The following is an 18,705-nucleotide window of genomic DNA, read 5'->3' on the forward strand; positions in this document are numbered from 1 at the left end:
TAATATGGCTCTTCTGGTGTTTCTTTCACATGCTAATTAATAAGTGGCACTGCTCAACATTTTAGAAATTCTTTAGTTTCTGAGGTTCTTTTCTGAGTATGGTCCTCAATATTAACTTGCTTAACCATCTATTAGCTAGAAATACTAGGTTAATTAAAACTAAAAACACTTGGGACTGGACAAATGGCTCAGCAGTTAAGAGCACTGACTACTCTTCCAGAGGACCCTTTCATTTCACACATGGCAGCTCACAACTGTCTAACTGGCATCTGACTACCTCACTCGTACATATACAGAACAAAAATAACAACAACAACAAAAAACCAAAAAAAAAACCCTCTCCTCTTAGTGATGACAACAGTCTCAAAAATACAGTTTTCAGACTTTATGTTCCATAGGACCAGTATGAATCCCAGCGAGATTTATCAAGATGAAAGGGAAGAGGCAGCTTTTCATCCATGCCACCCACAAGCTAACACAGAGCTGTGTTTCCAAAGCTGTGCTACCTATCAGAACCAAGACAGGAACTGGACACAGAGCATGACTGTTACCTGTGGGCTGAAAATTAGCTCAGCCATAGAGCACTTTGTCTAATGTGTGAGGCCCCAGGCTTGATTCCAGAATTATTTACACAGCAATTACAACTTGGATGTTTGTGAATACAGTAATGAGGATAATGAGATAACTGATCTTTCAGTTACTGAACATTTCATTAGAGAGCAAGCTCCCTGGTATAGAATACGGAGCCTGACATTCTCACCACTTTCCTTCACTAACGGCAGTTTGAATTGAATACTACACGTATTTAACCTAGGGATCTGACTGGAACACATTTTAAGTGCCTAAGCACATTATTCACGAACCACCATGACTCAAATCAGGATTGTAATCCAACTTAAATCCATTTTCTTACTTCTTTGGGCCCAGCGATAGAATTTCTGTTAACCTTTCAAGCATTTATGTTGAACCATGCCCAAGGACATGGAATGCTATGAAAGATATTTTATAAAGACCTAAACTCCCATTAGCTCAAAACTGAGCTTGTAATGTAATGGTCTCTAAACTATCCTACCATAATCCTTTCACTGATGCAGTGTACAGACCTCAGTTCCAAGACTGTTGTCTAGACTAGGGTTTGACAAACCTGGAGCTGGTCAGTACCAACAATGAAACTTCAGCCCAGTTCCAAGCATCGAACTACCTAAATATTACCCTCAACAGTCCATCTTCCTCTAACTCCCCAGTTTTCCAACCTGACTATAATCTCCTTCACCCAGCCTTAAGGTTCAATTTCCATCCTCATGCATGCCTCAACTGTGTTGCATTTATGTTAGTACTCAAAACCAAATAAACTACATTTTACCTGAATTCTCAGAACCAAGTAGCTAGGAAGGAAAAAAGAAAAAAAAAAAAAAAGCAGCTGTGTCATACTGAGGACATTTTAACCTCAGATGGCTATTTTAGATGCCCATGGGACCTAGTTCTTTTTCATCTGTTCAAGCTCCAACATCTCCCCCATTCTCGGTTAATGTCACAGAAAAAGTGGCAGCAATCAGAACAGACTTAATGTCACACCTTTTACATTTGTTTTCATGATCTTAGCCTCTTTAGCCTACATAAGGATCCCCACACACATCATTGACATAATTAGAAGCTATAATAACCTACACATCTTAAAATCTGATCTCAAACTATTCTCTCAGACACTGCCATCACCAACAGGAAAGGCTATATCCTGCACCTTATTTCCTGAAAACACAGAATCACAACTCTCTCCTGCCTAACAGACCCATTCCACTTCCACTCTCGCTACCACCATTCCGTCAAACACTCAGGCAAGTCGTCAGTGTGCTCACACTGGCTAGCTTTGAGGCCTTTCTTCACCTCTCAGTAAATACCTGGCTGCTGAGGACTCCTTGAAACTCCTTTATTTGGTTTACATCACTGTGCTTCAATGGTGCCCCTTTCCACCTCATTGGCAATTCTTTGGCTGTCTCATTTTACCATTGATTCTTCTGCCTCTTCTCTGTCTAAACTTAAATCCTGTAACGCCATCCTGTTCTGGAAGGTACCTCTCATTTAGCTCAAGGCTGTTCTTTAACTTGAATCTCACATATGCATTAGTTCCTACTTGTAATCCTGTTACTAACACATTATGACTTGGCTGGAGAGAGAGGAGGGAGGGAGAGAGAGAGATCGCGCTCAGCAGTTAAGAACATTTGCACCTATTTCAGAGAACTAGAGTTTGGTTTTCACCACCCAGATCTGATGGCTCACAGCTACCACTGTTATCTTGAGTTCCAAAGACACCTGCACTCTCTTGTGCATAAACACACAAAATAAGAAGCTGGAGAGATGGCAAAGTAGCTAAAAAGCATGTACTGTTTTTAATAGAAGAGTCAAGTTCAGTTCTAAATGTACACATTAGATGTATCCCAACTGCCTGTAACTCTAGCTCCAGGGGACCTGACGTCTGTCCTCCTTGGGCACTTGCACACATTCACAGTTTAAATTACACACACACAAACACACAACCAAACAACAGCAACAAAAACAAACAAACAACCCCTTAGTATTGGGCTGACAAGGTTGTTCAGTGGGCAGAGGAACTTTCCAGCAGGCCTTAAGCCTGAGTTTGATCTCTGGCTCCCACATGTTGGCAGGAGGTAACTGGCCACTGAGGGTTGTCCTCTGACCCCCACATGCATGTGATGGTATGCACATGCCCCCTTTTATGTACACACAAGATAGACACAACCTAATGTCTAAACCCCTTAGGTGGCACTGATCCCTGTAGCCTTTTCCAGTCCATGCCATTCTGTCATCATCCTAAAAACCTAAATTTGCACCTATTCCAGAGAACTGCAGTTCTCTTGAGCAGATCACAAATCCTTGCTATCTCTAGAAATAATACCATTTTCATCACAATTAACTTCCAGTAAACTGTAAGTGGAACATAGATGATAAAAGCTTTATCCTGCCCCTGTGGTGTTTCCCCCTTAACTAACTGCTTACTATCAGAGAACTGAAACTTCAAGTGTCTCTTAACCCTAGTTTAAAGCAGGTCTGTTTATGTATTTATTTCTAAGGAGATTGTTTTTAAGAATGTAAAGTCATTCTCTTCATGCAGACAGTGTAATTGTTCTTCTAAGAACAAACATTTTCAAACTGAACTGGAATCTTTTGTGTTGCCAACTGGGAGCCCTAGCCTGTTGCAGTACAGTGTACACGCATTCTCAATCATGCTGGCTTACACTGACTGCACAGTGCGGCTGCGCAAAGGAAGAGCTGCTGGTACAGGTGCAATTAAAAGCCAAACCACACATTTAAGTAGAGATTTTAATAGATCTTAACTCATCACAGTAATCATTTTTACTGTAATGATATGCAGCTTTTACTACACTAGTATAAATAAAAACAGATAAATACAGCTCTAGGCAACATCACAGGTTAACAAACTAAGCATTCTTCATGAACCAAAACCAAAAACGATTATTAATAGATGCTGACACACTCGCCCATTTTCATCATACCTTCTCAAAAAGGGTACTCAAATGAGGCGCTGCACTTAGTATATTGGTCAATAAGTTTGCCAATTAGCTAGGCACATGTAGTTCATGGTATCCACTATCTTATTTGGTTGGAAATCAACCAAACCTTTATGAAAAGAGAAAAGCAGAACAGATAGTAATACCCAAAAGAAAGAAAAATCAAACCCCAAACCTCTGAACGCATTAAAAACACGGCACTTTTCATGTGTTTCAGCAGTAAGACACATCAGATAGAGAAATGTAACAAAGAAAATGAATGCTTTAATATGGATCCTGAAATGTCACTCTCTGAAGATGGGTCATGAAACCAGAATATGAAAGAAAAGGAAATGTGGGGGGAAAAAATCATGTTCAGTTCCATCCTGTTAAACTACAAAGAAACTGGCGTCTCCTTTGAAGACTTGGAACCCAGAAGGGGCTGAGCCACCAATCAGCAGTGCTGGAGAGTTAGTGCCCAGCAGTGTCTTCCATATTGCAGGTATACTTTAAGAGCCACAGAAGTATCATTAAAAATGAGTTCACTCTATTTAGCCAAAGAACAACGAAGAATATTGAAATCCATCAGGAGTAAAAAGACAAAATATCACTGGCAGACAGCAATTTTGGGGAACTTTGGATCACTCTAATATGGCTTCCTGATTTTCTAAGTCTTCAAGATCATACAGACCTAATGTGATTTCATATTTATTAAAAATGGCTCATGCCAGTTGTTTCAGAAAATATCTGTCCGCACAAATGCATTTGGCCTTTGAAAAATGCATACTTGAAGACTATCTGGGCAGTCTAGTGAGTAAACACCCTCTGCCAGTTGGAAATTAAGACCACGATTAAAACACTGCCAATATCAATTCCTTATACTCTGAGGTACATTATAACTAATCTGTAAAAACGTGCACCATATCTACTGAAATCATCACAGAACACTTCAGGGATGGCTGTGACCGACCCAGTGACTCAAAGGTTAAAACCACACTGTGATTTTCTTGATTTCATTTTTGATTGATTTTTCTTTAAAAAAAAAAAAAAAAAAGGTTTGGCTTTAATCTACTACTAGTAATTTATGGTATTTTCAACTTTCTAGTTTGTGTTCAAGATGGACAGGTCAAAGGTCATAGCCCAGGAGATGGCAGTGAGAAATCAGAAGGTATCATATGTACTCTGGATCACGGACATGACTACCTCTTCTTAAACCCTTGTGCCCACGGTAACCTTTACTCATACCTCCATATTTGTAAGTTAGAATTAGTCTATAAAAAAAGTCACATTAAAAAGGTAAAATTATTTATGTGCAATATTAACTGATCTGCATTTTATAAATTTTAATCCATAAAAATATAAATAAAAATGGTAAATTTTTAAGAAAAGAAATATACATTTAGTGCAAGTTATGAATTACAGTTCATCTCCAGTGTCAGCAGTGAAACATCCTGAAATAAAAGAATGATCTAATTTGAAGAACAAAATTCCAGTGTTTAACATGCAATTAATACCAGGTACAGCTAAACAGAATCCTTCCCTCTCTACAGTCACGGCAGCAGCGTTTGCTTTCATTATGCTGAACAGCACTTCTCTGTCATAGTAGTAATCTCAGAAATAGAGAATTTGCATAAGACTAGGTCACATTATCCATAAAGTCTGAGAGGAAAAAATAAAACTGATTAGAGTCAAGTTTGTTTTAGATTCTGAACCACACAGCACACAAGCTGGGGGATTTCATTCACACCTCCAGATTTTCCCTGCTTGGCCAGCAGTGGTGTGTGCACACATTTCCAAGCCTTTAGTGATGGTACAGACTACATGGTTAATGGCACAAGAAACATTCCCTTCTTGTGATGAAACGTCAGTAAAATCACAGTACATCTCAATATGAGAAAGGACTGCTTCAAAAGGACACACCAAAGAGGTTTTGTTACAGCTCGAGAGGAGGAAGGGGAAGGGAGGAGAGAGAAGCTCTTTTGGAATGTAGAAAGGTGATGCTTAACTATACAATTCATGAGTTTAACACAACAGTTCTGATATAAAAGGGCAAGACCTTGCAGTCTTAATAGATGGCTCAATTCAAAGTAATCCCTCCAGAAATAGGGACTGTAATGCGTCTCTGTGGTGCTGATATAAGCGCCAGATGCTTCAGGATCCCAGTGACGGCTCCATGGAGGCTCAAGCCTGCACTCACACTGCATAGCCTCAGTGAGTGCAGACGGTGCAGAGCAACATGAGATGAATTACTGTTCCAGTTAGCTAGGGAAATCCCTCACTCTCTTCCTTCTCCCTCCCCAAACAATCCCTCTGCTCTCCCAGCATTATTTGCAAACCGGGTTGCAAAGCTGGCCTTGTATTTCCTTTCCTGTTTTGTTTTTTTTTTGAAAGAAGAAAAAAAGTGGACGAGTCCCGCAGATTAAAGAATTGTGCTATTCAACAAACGAACTTCCTCTTCTGTCTCCTCTCTGTCCTCATCTACAGGACTCAGTTGAACATTATTGAAGCGGGGTCTTGGTTTGCCGTCTGGGCCATATGACGGAGGATATCTTTTTTTGTTATAATGCCAAGGAGGCGTCTGAAAAGGATAAACAGAAAAAGCTATTAAAATAAAAGGGAAAAGACAAGAGGAGCTAAATCTATGGATAAATCCTTTTTGTTGACAGGAATAGAGAGCAAAGCAAGCAGCCTGATTATGCTTATTTTAAAAGGTGTTTTACTGCAAAGACAATGAAATTACCCAGCAACCATCCTCTGACAAAAAATACTGTGGCCACTTAGAGTGTGAGGTCCTTCCCACTGGGGCTGAGGACACAGGCCTCACTGAAGCAGAGCTATTCTGATTCAAGTATGCCAACAAAAAAGTAGCAAAAACTGGGAAGATGTTTGAACAGAAAATAATACTGATCCAGTTTGAAAAGGAACCTATTGCCATTATATTAGAAAACAATTTAAAACCGCAATAGTTTGTAGAACCAAAATCTTTAAGAAATAATTTGCCTAGTTGTATGCAGACTATTCCTGAAAGCACATCCAATTGAGATGAGACACATAACCAATGATCTACGCAGAGCTTCTCCTCCCAGACTTGACAGTGTGACAACCCAGGGTTCTGAAAGCATACTTAGGGTTTCTGCTTTTCAATTTTGTGCTCCCCCCAAAGAAGATACAGTGCTTTATTGAAAGTTTTGGATGTTAATGTTTACATTAAACAGTAGGTAAGAAATCAAGAGGCAATCCTAAAAGATTATTATAGGTGAAGCAGAAAGCAGAATGAATGAGAAGCTACTATATTTGGTTAGTAGTTTTAAAAAGGATGCATGAAACACTTGTGAAATATTAGCATACAATAGAAATACATACTTAAACAAATGGGGACAGGTTTCATATAATTATGAGAATTGCAGGTCAAAATAATTTGAGGTATTAATTGTTAAAGTCACACAATTTGTTATGCACAAATCAAAACTGTATCTCTAATCAATGACACCACTAAGACATAAAGCCTATTAAGACAGAAGCTACCTATGTCAGTCTAGAAACACGGAACAAAGGGGCACACACAGGAGCTATGGACAACCCATAACGAAATGGAGGACACACATTTTGACTGAGAATCTATAAGGGTAGCAGAGACAGAACAAATGCTTTGAGAGCTGATCTCTGCACTGTGCTCCAGTTAGGGTGCCAGTTCACAATGGACTTGGTCAGCACTTCTGCTGCTAAGCTCAGTTCAAGTCACAAAGCAGCTTAGATTCACATGATCACAGATTAGGAAGCAAAAAAAAAAAAAGGGGGGGGTTGGAGGTGAAGAGCTGGGGCAGACAGGGTTGGCAGTTTTTAACCAGTCAGGAGTCTTCTGAGACTGGTGAATCCACTAGGGTAGACAGACTTTTCATGCTTAAACAAGTCCAATAATGTTCTCCGCATTACCCAACTGTCAGCAGGACTTAATTGTAACTAATTCTGATGAGAGATGTTAGTTGCTGCTTACTTTCTAAGAATGCAATTTTAGACAGTATATCTAAATTTGTCTCACAGACATCGGGGCAGACACCAGTATAACTGGCAGCAGGGTGGGACTGTGGCAGGGAGAACTGAACAGTTCACAAGTTTCATGCCTCCTGACTTCTAGGGTGTCTAGTGAGGACAGCTGACACAGCTAATCACCAAGGGCTCCACGTGCTGCTTTAGTTGCTCGAGATGCTCTAAAATGTTCTTCTTTGTGATGATCCCCAAGACAATCCTGAAACAGATTATTATGCTAATAACTGTGAGAAATTAAACTGAAGGAGGTTCCAATCATAATGATAAAGAATGAGAGAAGGAAATAAAACATAAACCGTAAGAATGTTCCTCATGAACTTGAGATAAAAATAAGATGGTTTAAGAATCTAGGTTCCATTTTCAGACATTCTACTAACTTAAAAGGTGACACAATACTACTTTTAGTGGTTGAGTTTATTTTTAAATTAAAAATCAAAATAATGAAAGTATGACTAAATTTTAACGATGGAGATGAATAAAAGTGAAAAAGAAACGTAATGACACACAGCTACCGGCCGCCACACTTGGGACTACTTTCAGTGTTCTTTCCCTGGATGACCAGCTCTCAGTTTCTGAGGTAACAACCTACCCACTGTGTGTGCTGGAGAGGAGGGGCTTAGTCAGAAAGCCACCCCCCCCTTTTGGTTTTGGTTTTTTGAGACAGGGTTTCTCTGTTTAGCCCTGGCTGTCCTGGGACTCACTCTGTAGACCAGGCTGGCCTCGAACTCAGAAATCCGCCTGACTCTGTCTCCCGAGTGCTGAGATTAAAGGCGTGCGCCACCACGCCCGGCTAATGAGAAGACTTAAGAAATCTCCTAGACCTTAACTATTTATTTGGAAATCCAATTAAGGAAGAATACATGTAAATACTACCGACCTCATTTTCAGGAACTGAATCTCATTTCTTAAGAGATGGTAATAAAACATTCATGGGTACTCAAAATGAGTTTTAATGCATATTTTTCTAAGTAATTTTTCTCAGTTTATGTCATTACCATCACATCTTACAAAAAAATTCTCATAAATTCTCATGAAGATACTTGTAACTAGACTACTTTTAATTATTAAGTACCTTGATAGTTATTTTCCAAAAATAAATGAATTTGCCTACAATATGTGATGATATAAATTTCAGAAGCCCTTCTAAAATGCCTTCAGAATAATCAGGCATTTCCTTAATGATCTGTCTGCTTAAGTCAACTTTCCTGTTAAGCTGCCTTGGAAATATCTGATTTATTTTCCTTCTTTTCCTTCCTTCCTCCTTTCTTTCCTTTCCTTTTCTCTTTCCCCCTTTCCCTTTTTCATTCCTTTCCCTTCCTTTTCTTTTTGTGACACAGGCTTTCCCTGTGTAGCCCTGGGACTCGCTCTGTAGACCAGGCTGCCCTTGAACCCAGAGTGGCATCTGCTTCCTGAGTGCTGGGACTTAAAGGTGTGTGCCACCATACCCCACCAAAATTGTGTACAAAGAGTCACTATGGGACTTGAAAGCAATCTGAAAATATTTAGAAACATTTCCCTCATGAAACAATAGCTGGGGCTAGAGAGGCAGGAAGCATATTCACATTGTTTTGTTTAAAACAACGGTGTGAAGTTTTCAGAGCATGTGACTGACCTCCCCAGAAAGCTCAAACCTGTACTGTATGAAATGTGCATTTGTCCCCTAGAGGAATGTCCTTGGGCAAAACACTTGAGGGTTTTGAGGGGGGTTTTTTGTTGTTGTTTTAGATTTGGGGTTGGTGGTGACTATGTTTAAAGTATATTGTACACATGTATGAAATGTAATGAATTTCATGATTTTGTACAACTAATATATAATAATAAAAAACAAGGTTATTTCTTAAAGCTATAAAGTCTATAGGTTTTTATGGTTAGGCGATGTGGGATTCTTAGCACTTAAATATAGTAAGAGCAGTTTGATTCTTGTGTGTGCTTTGCTTAATTTCAGCTTCCCATTTGTATTAGTAAGCTCGGTCAGTGTCTGACAGGATGAGGTACATGACATATTTGCACAGACAAGGCAGCACACTTAGGAGTATACACATGTATGCATTTGGATACACTGGAACATTTATGAACTTTCTCATGCAGAATTTTTAGGAGAGGAAAAACTGGTCATAAAGTTCCTCTTCACCAGTCAAGACTGACTTGAGAAGATGAAGTTAGTTTCAGGGTTGCTCTTTCAGTTTTAAAGAATGAAATGAAAAAAAAAAAAAAAAAAAAAAAACCTCAACGCAAAATGTTTCTGATCTATCAGCAATCTGAAGTTTACAAATAATGATGTGGAAGTTAGTAAGGCTTTAGAAACTGGCATTTCCCAAAGTATGCTCTAAGAAACAGCAATTCCAACAGTGCATCACCCCACCAAAAAATGTCAGCATTTTCAGGCAAACTAGGTAAGCTATGATTTCATTACTGACAGCTGGAGAATCAAAAGCCATCAACATCTTCAAAGTCCAAAGAAATCTTCAGCAATAACTTAATTCAATACTTCTCAAACTTATCAGTCACATAAACGTCTAGCAACTTTTACTACTCGCCTGTTTGTCCTTTAAACTGTGAGAACTAGGGTTTCTTAAACAAACAGAGATGTTCTGTTAGCATATAAAATATGGGACGACACTGACATGACATCCTGTCTGTATCTGTTCTCATTACTTCTCCACTCTTTTTACCTGGACCGAGAGTCCCTGGTTTGCTGCATCTTAATTCCCCCAAATAGGTCTTCTCCACTGCTAAGTAAGGTACTACACGAAGAAGGAAGACAAGAACTACCTGAACTCCAGTCTTCACTTTAAAGCATGCTGTCTTTCCTCAGTTTTAGCCACTTTGAGAATAAAACGCCTCCCTACTCAGTAGTTCAAGACAATAAAGTCAAGGGTTTCCTCCCCAAATGAGCTTTTCTTTCCAAATGTATTTCTGTGAACTAAGGAAAATATGATCAAGGCTGTGAGACATGACCCTGGAGGAAAGTTCCTTCACTTTGTTTCTATGCCAGCGGCAGCAGATAAAACTGTATGTAACTAATTCTTGTCCCCCTAAAAAATAATTTAATCCTTTTTAAAGTCTATAACTGCCGAAATCCTGTCAATTAACCACTAAAGTGACATATAAAAATTAATCTACACAGTAGACTAATTTAACCACAAGAACTGAACAGAACCGAACAGAACTGGTGTTTGTCGGTGCAAAAGAGAACCTAAGCCAGGCCCAGGGAACTCAAAGCCAACAGTGGCTTAAGAAAACTCACATTCGGTTCCAAGCAAGCCATATAATTGCACAAAGGGCCTGAGGCAAAGCTTGATTTATCAAATTTTAAACAAAGAAATTTGGTAGCATTTTTAAAAATCAGGTAAGAGCAAACAAAATAAAACAGTAGACAATAGTATTTTATAAAACACCTCTGATTTATCTCTATCACACTCTAGAAGGTAAACACCCAATGTGGCTCTAATATTCCCACTTTCTGCTTCGTGTTGTTTTAAGTAGAATAAATAACTATGATATACTGCTGTTCCTAACCCAATATGGTATAATGTAGAGGCCCAGAAAATGTTTTAAGAGATTAAGAAATCATGAAGAAAGAATATTCTGTCAGTAAACTATGCTATAGCAGGATTCTGGGATTTTGTGAGCTGGGGAGTTAATTTGAAAACGTCATTACACCTGTCAAACAGAACCTGACCTACCTGGTTTTCTGAGCTTTACGATGATGAGAAAAGGTGTCAAAGTATTCAGTAAGTTGTCTTCTTTTGTTTTTTGTTTTGTTTTTTAATGCCACCTTTTCCTAGAGAGGGCTCATACGTTCTGTTACCCACAAGGTTTTATACAAAACTTTAAAAAGATAAAATTAGTTGTGATTCTCTGATGTGTATGCTACAGTATTTAATCAGCTTCACTTTATTCAGGGTGAGCCACGGGTTCATAACAAACCCAGAAAAACATGTTTCCCTTCCCTAACATTTCTGTTGCAAGATTTCACACGAAATGTTCTATGAATTCCAACAAGTCACTGGCAAGCAAGCAAATAACCATAATCTCAGTGTCCCTGAAGTTCACAAGGGTCACAGACTCAAGGCCAGCTCCAACTACAGTGAGGCCCCGTCTCAGCAACAAAAATCAACAAGTAAAACATTTAAAATTCAGCGAAGAAAAATAAAATATGGAAATAAAAGGCCCTCAATACATGAATGGTTTTAAGTAACTAACAGTTCAGTTTATGGGTCTGATTTGTTTTAGAGAAGGTAGACCAAAATAAATAGATAAATAAATAAATAGGTAAGAAGAAAAACCAGAGTTATAGATTTTTAATTAAACTGCAAATTTTCACATATTATTTCATTAACGATAAATACTGGCTCAAATAGCACATACCAAAATATCTGGAAAAAGAGGTACAAAAAACCCTATAAATAAAAAGGAAATACAAAAAGAAAAATGGTTTTGTCAATGCTCCCTACCCCCAGGAAAGAAACACCTCAAGTTCAAAAAGCTCTTTATGTGGAGATGTCTCCCTATCTATTTCTTCTCTGACTGTGAAATACAATATCCTCTTACTCTCAGGCAAGTGTGAAGCGTGACTGATCTACATTTATAACTGTAAGCCAGACACTCCCACTTGGGAGCTGACTCGGACTCTACCCTGAAAAGACTCCATCAGTAAGGAGCATTAATTACAGTGAGTCAGCTGTCTTCTGTAGTGTTACACTTACCCGTTGTGAGTTACAAGGCACTGCCTCAGACCAAGCTTTCGGAAGATGTCTACCACAATCTCCATTGGGGTGTGGTCTGTCACTGTAAAAGGGCTCATGTCAAGGATGCTTCTCAGTTTTAATGGCCGCGGACTTTCTGCTGGAAGAGATGGAGTATGCTGTGCAAAACACACCCGAGAACTGCCAACAATCCCTTCTTGTTTTTTTCTGGCACTTTCTGAAAAAGAGAGAGAGACGAGGATCCATTTTCAATTGGTGGATTTTCTTTTCTTATAGGCAACTTTGCTTATTCTGACAATAAAAACAGTGTGTTCTATGACTTCTGGTCCCTCTCCTTTTTGACTGACAAAGAACTTAACAGTAATTTCCTATAGTTTTATTCTGGTATGATTTTCAATGGTGCTGAACTATTATTTTCTACCTTCAGAAACATGGAAGCAGGTTTGAAATTGGAATTTTATTTAAAACCTGTAGACATCATCACAAGAACACTTTACTACAGAGTCCATCATCAACTGAAGTCCGCCTATGTTGAGCAATTTATTCTGCACTGGAGACTAAAGCCGCTCACCCTTGCTCTGTCTTGCTGTCACCCCACTACTGTGCAATTACACTCCATAAAGGCTCTATCAATTTCTCCTCCCCTTCAATGTGCCCCGTTTCTTCTCCCACCTTTGAGAGTGTAAGACAGAAGGTGAAAGGACAGAAAGCGACCACACTCAGGAAAATGGCAACCTGAGACATGAAACATGGGCAGAACATGCAAATGAAAGGCATGCAGCCTTGTACTTGGTCTTTTGACAAACATTACTGAATACTATGTGTGGTATAAATATACTATTAGTTATAGTGAAAATATTTTGACCATAAATTTTGCTACAAAATATTTAAGCCAAAATAATAAACTACAGTCTGACTGGGAAGAAGGGAAAACTACTGCTTGGAAGTGAATGCTACCAGGCTTCTTCCTCTTTCTGGCCACTAAAGCTATACTCAGCTATGCTGTCACACATCTGGGTACCAGGCACTAAGTGAGGTCCCAATGGCTTGTGAACCAGCCACCTGACAAGTACAGTCATGGTATGAAAGAGACCAACATAAACGGTTCTTTAAAAATGCTTCCTATGTTGCTTTTAGACTGTACGAATGCACCTAACAGCGTGTGCGTGACAACTGAATGTCCAATGTAAACAGCAACAGCGGATATGCATAATGGAGGCAGACACAGAATATGATGGGAAGCATGACGTCAATAATAGCAAGAGTATGAAGAGTGAAAGTGCAGCTTTTACACGCAGTAGGTTATCAGGAGGAGACAATCAGACTTAGCATGCTTGAATACTGTAATAGGGGTGTGCACATCATTTAATACTCAAGTATAAAAAGCAAACATTTTATAAATAACTGTAGTTACAATAATCTATTAATACAAACAACAGTAACAATGTGGTATCAAATAGTTAAAATGTTAAATATATAAATAATAACAACTATATCACCAATGAAAATAACTAAATATTCAAACATTTAGATGTGGCGATACATTTTATGAAAATGTCTCTTGTATTCAAAGAGACTGGAACTTCTGAGTTACTAATGCATCTTGAGGTCACTTAAAAAACTGAAATTAAGCTGATTTCTTGTTGTGTAGTCTTCAGCCTGTTTAACTTGCCTTTTAAGAGAACAATATAACAACTTTATTTGTCTTCAATTCTTCCATGTAGTCAGCTTTTACAACCTAAGCTAAAGCACAGCTTTAATCTTAAATTACATACTATTCTTCCATGCTCCTGACCAGAGTAATGTATGCCTGTACATGTAGACTGGGTTAGTAATTTCCTGAAAAGAGCAAACAATTGAAAAATAGCTTTATACAGGCAATATTTGCCATGAATGCTAGGAACAGATATTATTTGGTAACAGTACATCTGCAGCTATGCTTGCTTTTCTGAGTGCTTCTAGGTCAGCTGAAGTAAGTGAATCCCTTGCAAAACTCTCAGATTTTATAAAGCACCCTTATCCCTTTCCTGTGCCATGCTTTCTGTGCTGTTCAAGAAACCCAGAGCAGGGGCTGGAGAGATGGCTCAGTGGTTAAGAGCACTGACTGCTCTTCCAGAGGTCCTGAGTTCAAATCCCAGCAACCACATGGTGGCTCACAACCATCTGTAAAGGGATCTGGTGTTTCTGACAACAGCTTCAGTGTACTCGTATAAATAAAANAAATTAAAAAAAAAAAAAAAGAAACCCAGAGCAAAGCTTTTTGGTAGGGACACCACCAACACAGAGACAGATATACAACAAAACATAGCAAGAGGGACAATGAGATACACAGAACAGAATTCAAGCAGACACAGACAGACAGACACATGTATGCACACATGTGACAGATAAGCCAAAAACCATAAGCTCCAGACACAGTGACAAGTAGAGAATTCAACCTTGACCTTGCTCTTTCTCAAGTTAATTCAAGAGCAAGCCTGTAATTCCACTCCTTAATGTGAGAACGAAACGCCCTGCGCCTCTGAGGTAGCATTTAATACATTTAACCAACACATTTATAACGGAAAAGTTGGTTTTGCTTTTACTTACTGCAGTGCAGGGAGCAAACCCAGAGCCTGGTGCTAGACACATTTACCAACTGAGCTGCATCCCTACCCAAAAATGCTTAATTCTATCTAAGAAAAAAAAAAAAAAAAGGCGTACTTTTTCGAGTGCCCTTGTGTGACAGAAGGTAGCAGAAGTGGACGTCCAGCCTCTTTGCCTTACATGGGTCATTTTAAGAAGTTGAGGTGGAGGGAGGATGATCAAGAATTAAGTCATCCTCAGCTACATAGAGATTTTTGAGGAAGCCAGTCTGGGCTCAAAAAATTCTGTGGTATTTCAAATATCCTATTTTGTTGAGCATGGACAAATATATATATACTGTACAGAACTGATTTTTCAATTAATTTTTTTAAAGTTTACAGAAGATATACTGGCAAATATTTAAGATATGTTCAAAATTCATCTTGTGATGGAAGATTTCTGATGCCACATCTTGATATTTCAGGTATATTCCTCTAAACCAACATTATTTCCTGTGCAACAGTCTCTCTGTCAAGTGACAAAAGTTGAAGTCAGTATCTCTCTACAGCAGGTAGGAATATGAATTACTAAATGTGTCATGGCTTCAAACCCTGGCCATTCCTTTCCCTGTCTTTAGGAACTCCAAAGCTCTTTTAAGACCTTTTCCCCTTTTCTTGGGCTGGTGACTAGCAGCAATGCTAGAAAACGGGAAGGATTGTAACACCTGAGGGTTGTTTGACATTTCTAGCTCAAGGTACTGCCCAAAAATCTATGGAATAGCAGATCAATGGCTTAATGAGTCTCTTTCTCACCTCTGACATCATGAGGAAGAAAATTTAGAGTTGCTGACAGAGATTAAAGCTCTCACTGGCCTTCCTATCACAGGGCAGAAAAGTAACCACTGAAGCATACATTGCTTTCCTACAGAACACAAGACTTAAACTAACATCACTTGCCCCTGAAAGCCCAACCAATTAAACATCATTGCTTTTTCTCCACCTAAAATGTACTACATACAAGACATATACATTCATGAAGTTGTCTGTCAAAGCCGTACCTATTGCAATAGTCAGGTCTCTTCTGAGGGCAAATCCCACTAATCTCTGAGATTCTTTTGACATTATAACAGGAAAGCCATTATAGCTGGTTTCATTAATCATGTTTTCTATGTCATCTACTGTCATATTGTCCTGTGTCAAAACAGCTAAGGGAGGGTCACTTCTTCGAGGTCTCATGACATCAGCAGCCAGGGTTGTATGTGTGAATTCTTCTTTTGCATCCAAGAAAGGGTACCCATTTAGTCGGATGTGTGCTTCATAAATACCTTCCCTACCAAAGGCATCACCAACCCATTTACTGGTCATTACTGCAGCCATAAGAGGAACAATATATTCCAAGCCTCCAGTAAGTTCAAAAACAATAACCACCAGAGACACAGTCATTCTTGTCACACCACCTGAAAGAAATGAACACCAGTGGTCAGGAAAGGCAGGACTCTCACCAGGACAAGATACTAGAGTCTCATACTAGGCAGGTGAGCAGGAAATCGAGACAGCTCTTATCAGTGAAAAGCATTATCATTCAAAACGACTTCTCTCAGGATAATAACCGTTATCCTGAGACGATCTGGAGAAAAATCCATCTGGCTATACCATGGAAGATGATTATAACACTTGTAAACCTTTTCTAACATTAAAAAAACAAACAACAAGCTGAGCAAGAAAAGAGACTTTGCCATTTTGATTTACGGCTGAAGCAAAGAAAAATTTCACTATTATAAAAGTTTACTATAACTTTTTTTTTGTTTTTGGTTTTTCGAGACAGGGTTTCTCTGTGTAGCCCTGGCTCTCCTGGAACTCACTTTGTAGACCAGGCTAGCCTCGAACTCAGAAATCCACCTGCCTCTGCCTCCTAAGTGATGGGATTAAAGGTGTGCGCCACCACCGCCTGGCTTTACTATAACTTCTTAAATACAAGTAAGCACATCACAGCTTTCTTGCTTGCTACCAGTTTAGAAATTGTGTGTGTATGTATATGTAGAATATTAAATAAAATTCCTTATGTCTTTTCAAAATGTGTAAAATATTTTGAAGCCTTGTGACTTATTAACAGTGTAAGTGATAACGTTAGGTATAAAATTCATTTGATCTGGGTAGGGTGTTTACGTAGCTTGTGCAAGGATCTGAGTTTGAGTCCAACATCCCAAGAAGGAGGTGGAGGAGGAGGGCCAGGAAGTCCCCTGCTTTCCTCAGATGAGCATTCTCAGCTGTCATCTCTCTGTCCTAGTCCCTCTACTCCTCCCTGGCCTTTGCTAGACTCCTGTCCTGCACACCACACCTGACTACTTGTTCTGTCAACTACAGATAGACTTTTAAGTAGCTACCAAAGAAAACAACACACGCATGAAATCCACATTTCTCTTCTTTACCAAGGAAGGGCCATTCTCTGATCCCAAATTCTTGCACACACTTCCTCTCAATCTAGGTGATTCTTTTTGAAACCTAAAGTTTTATTCCAATATCTCAACTGTTCACCTCTACAGATTTGAATTCTTCTCTAAGATACCTGAGTCCTTTTCTCAGGATTCTCATTGTTAATAAACTAGCCGAAGACCCAAATTATTCTTTCATTAAAAAAAAAAAAAGTATGCTCCTTTAAAAAAATCTTCTTTGAGATATATTTTATTATGTGTAACTGTTTGCCTGAGTATTACATCTGAGCACCTGAAGGCCAGAAGAGGATTTCTGATATTTGGGAACTGGAGTTACCAACAGTTATGGACCACCATGTGAGGTTTTGTGACTCAAACCTAGGTCTTTGGAAGAGCAGCCCGTGCTCCTGACTGATGAGCCATCTCTCAGTCCCTGTGCTCTCATTCTCATAGCACTTTATCTTACCTCCTTGACTCTCAGACCCCATTACTTTCAACCTACTTCACAACTACTTTGTGTTTTTAAAGACAGGGTCTTACTATGCAGCCCAGGCTGGCCTCCATTTCTGCTGGGATGACAGGCATGCACAGACACAGTGGCTTAAGTGTCATTTCCACTGTGTTGCTCTTCTGGTCAGAAGACCTAACAACTTGGCCAGTGAGATGGATTGGCAAGCAAAGCAGTTGCTGACAAACATGATGTTCTGAGCTCAACCCCCATGTCCCACATGGAAGTAGAGAACTGATTTTCATAAACTGTCCACTAACCTCCATATGCAAATATAACAATATTCTGAAACACACCACCAAAATAAATCCATAACTGTAACTTAAGAAGCTCACAGTGCTTGTCAGTTCAGTAAGCCTTTCAATTTCTTAACCTAAAAAAACCAAGGACTGCCATACATCACGTGCACACCTCCTCTATGTCAGCATGTCCTTGCCAGTTTATAAAGGCTTTTTCTTGAATTAAACTAAGAACTTATTGTACCAGGAATCATGATCACATCCTTATGTGCATGCTATCTCACACAATTCTCACAACAATCAAGGGATACACTGGCATTTCCATTTTATAGATGAGAAAAGTAAATATCAAAGAACCAAAGGAACTTTTTCAAAGTCATCAAGCTAAAAATGGAAAACCAAGACTCTAAAACAAATTGGAACAAATTCAAATACAAATTCATCCTGATGCAACCTCAGATACTAATCTTTTTATAATCTAGTTCTTACCAATTCAATGTTTCCCAGAATATTCAAAATGTACTACATAATACATTTCTTCAAATTATGAATTCCAAATATATTTTCATACAAATTTATCTTTGCATTAGAATCTTCCTATAACCAGAGTACCCTGGGAAAGCCTCAAAGAGTAATAACTATGGCTCTGAATTACTCCAAGGACTTATGTCTGTGAGAA

General features: G+C 38.9%; 1 protein-coding gene across 8 annotated transcripts in view; it reads right to left on the reverse strand.

Annotated features, from left to right (window-relative positions):
- Positions 1-3,726: 3,726 nt before the first annotated feature.
- Positions 3,727-18,705, reverse strand: part of Clcn3 (chloride voltage-gated channel 3) — a 74,373-nt gene continuing 59,394 nt past the window's right edge. For 5 of the 8 annotated variants that reach the window (XM_021171070.2, XM_029480340.1, XM_021171075.2 and 2 more), the window contains 4 exons: positions 15,906-16,304; positions 12,284-12,500; positions 7,698-7,773; positions 4,555-6,105 (listed from right to left, as the gene is read on the reverse strand). In XM_021171070.2, the coding sequence (XP_021026729.1) occupies positions 5,947-6,105; positions 7,698-7,773; positions 12,284-12,500; positions 15,906-16,304 (851 nt within the window). In that variant the 3' untranslated portion in view covers positions 4,555-5,946. Of the gene's footprint in view, positions 6,106-7,697; positions 7,774-12,283; positions 12,501-15,905; positions 16,305-18,705 lie in introns of all 8 variants that reach the window. The other 3 variants (XM_021171077.2, XM_021171074.2, XM_021171076.2) reach the window with 2 other exon arrangements.

The sequence above is a fragment of the Mus caroli genome, chromosome 8, assembly GCF_900094665.2.
Source record: "Mus caroli chromosome 8, CAROLI_EIJ_v1.1, whole genome shotgun sequence".
NCBI lineage: Eukaryota > Metazoa > Chordata > Mammalia > Rodentia > Muridae > Mus > Mus caroli.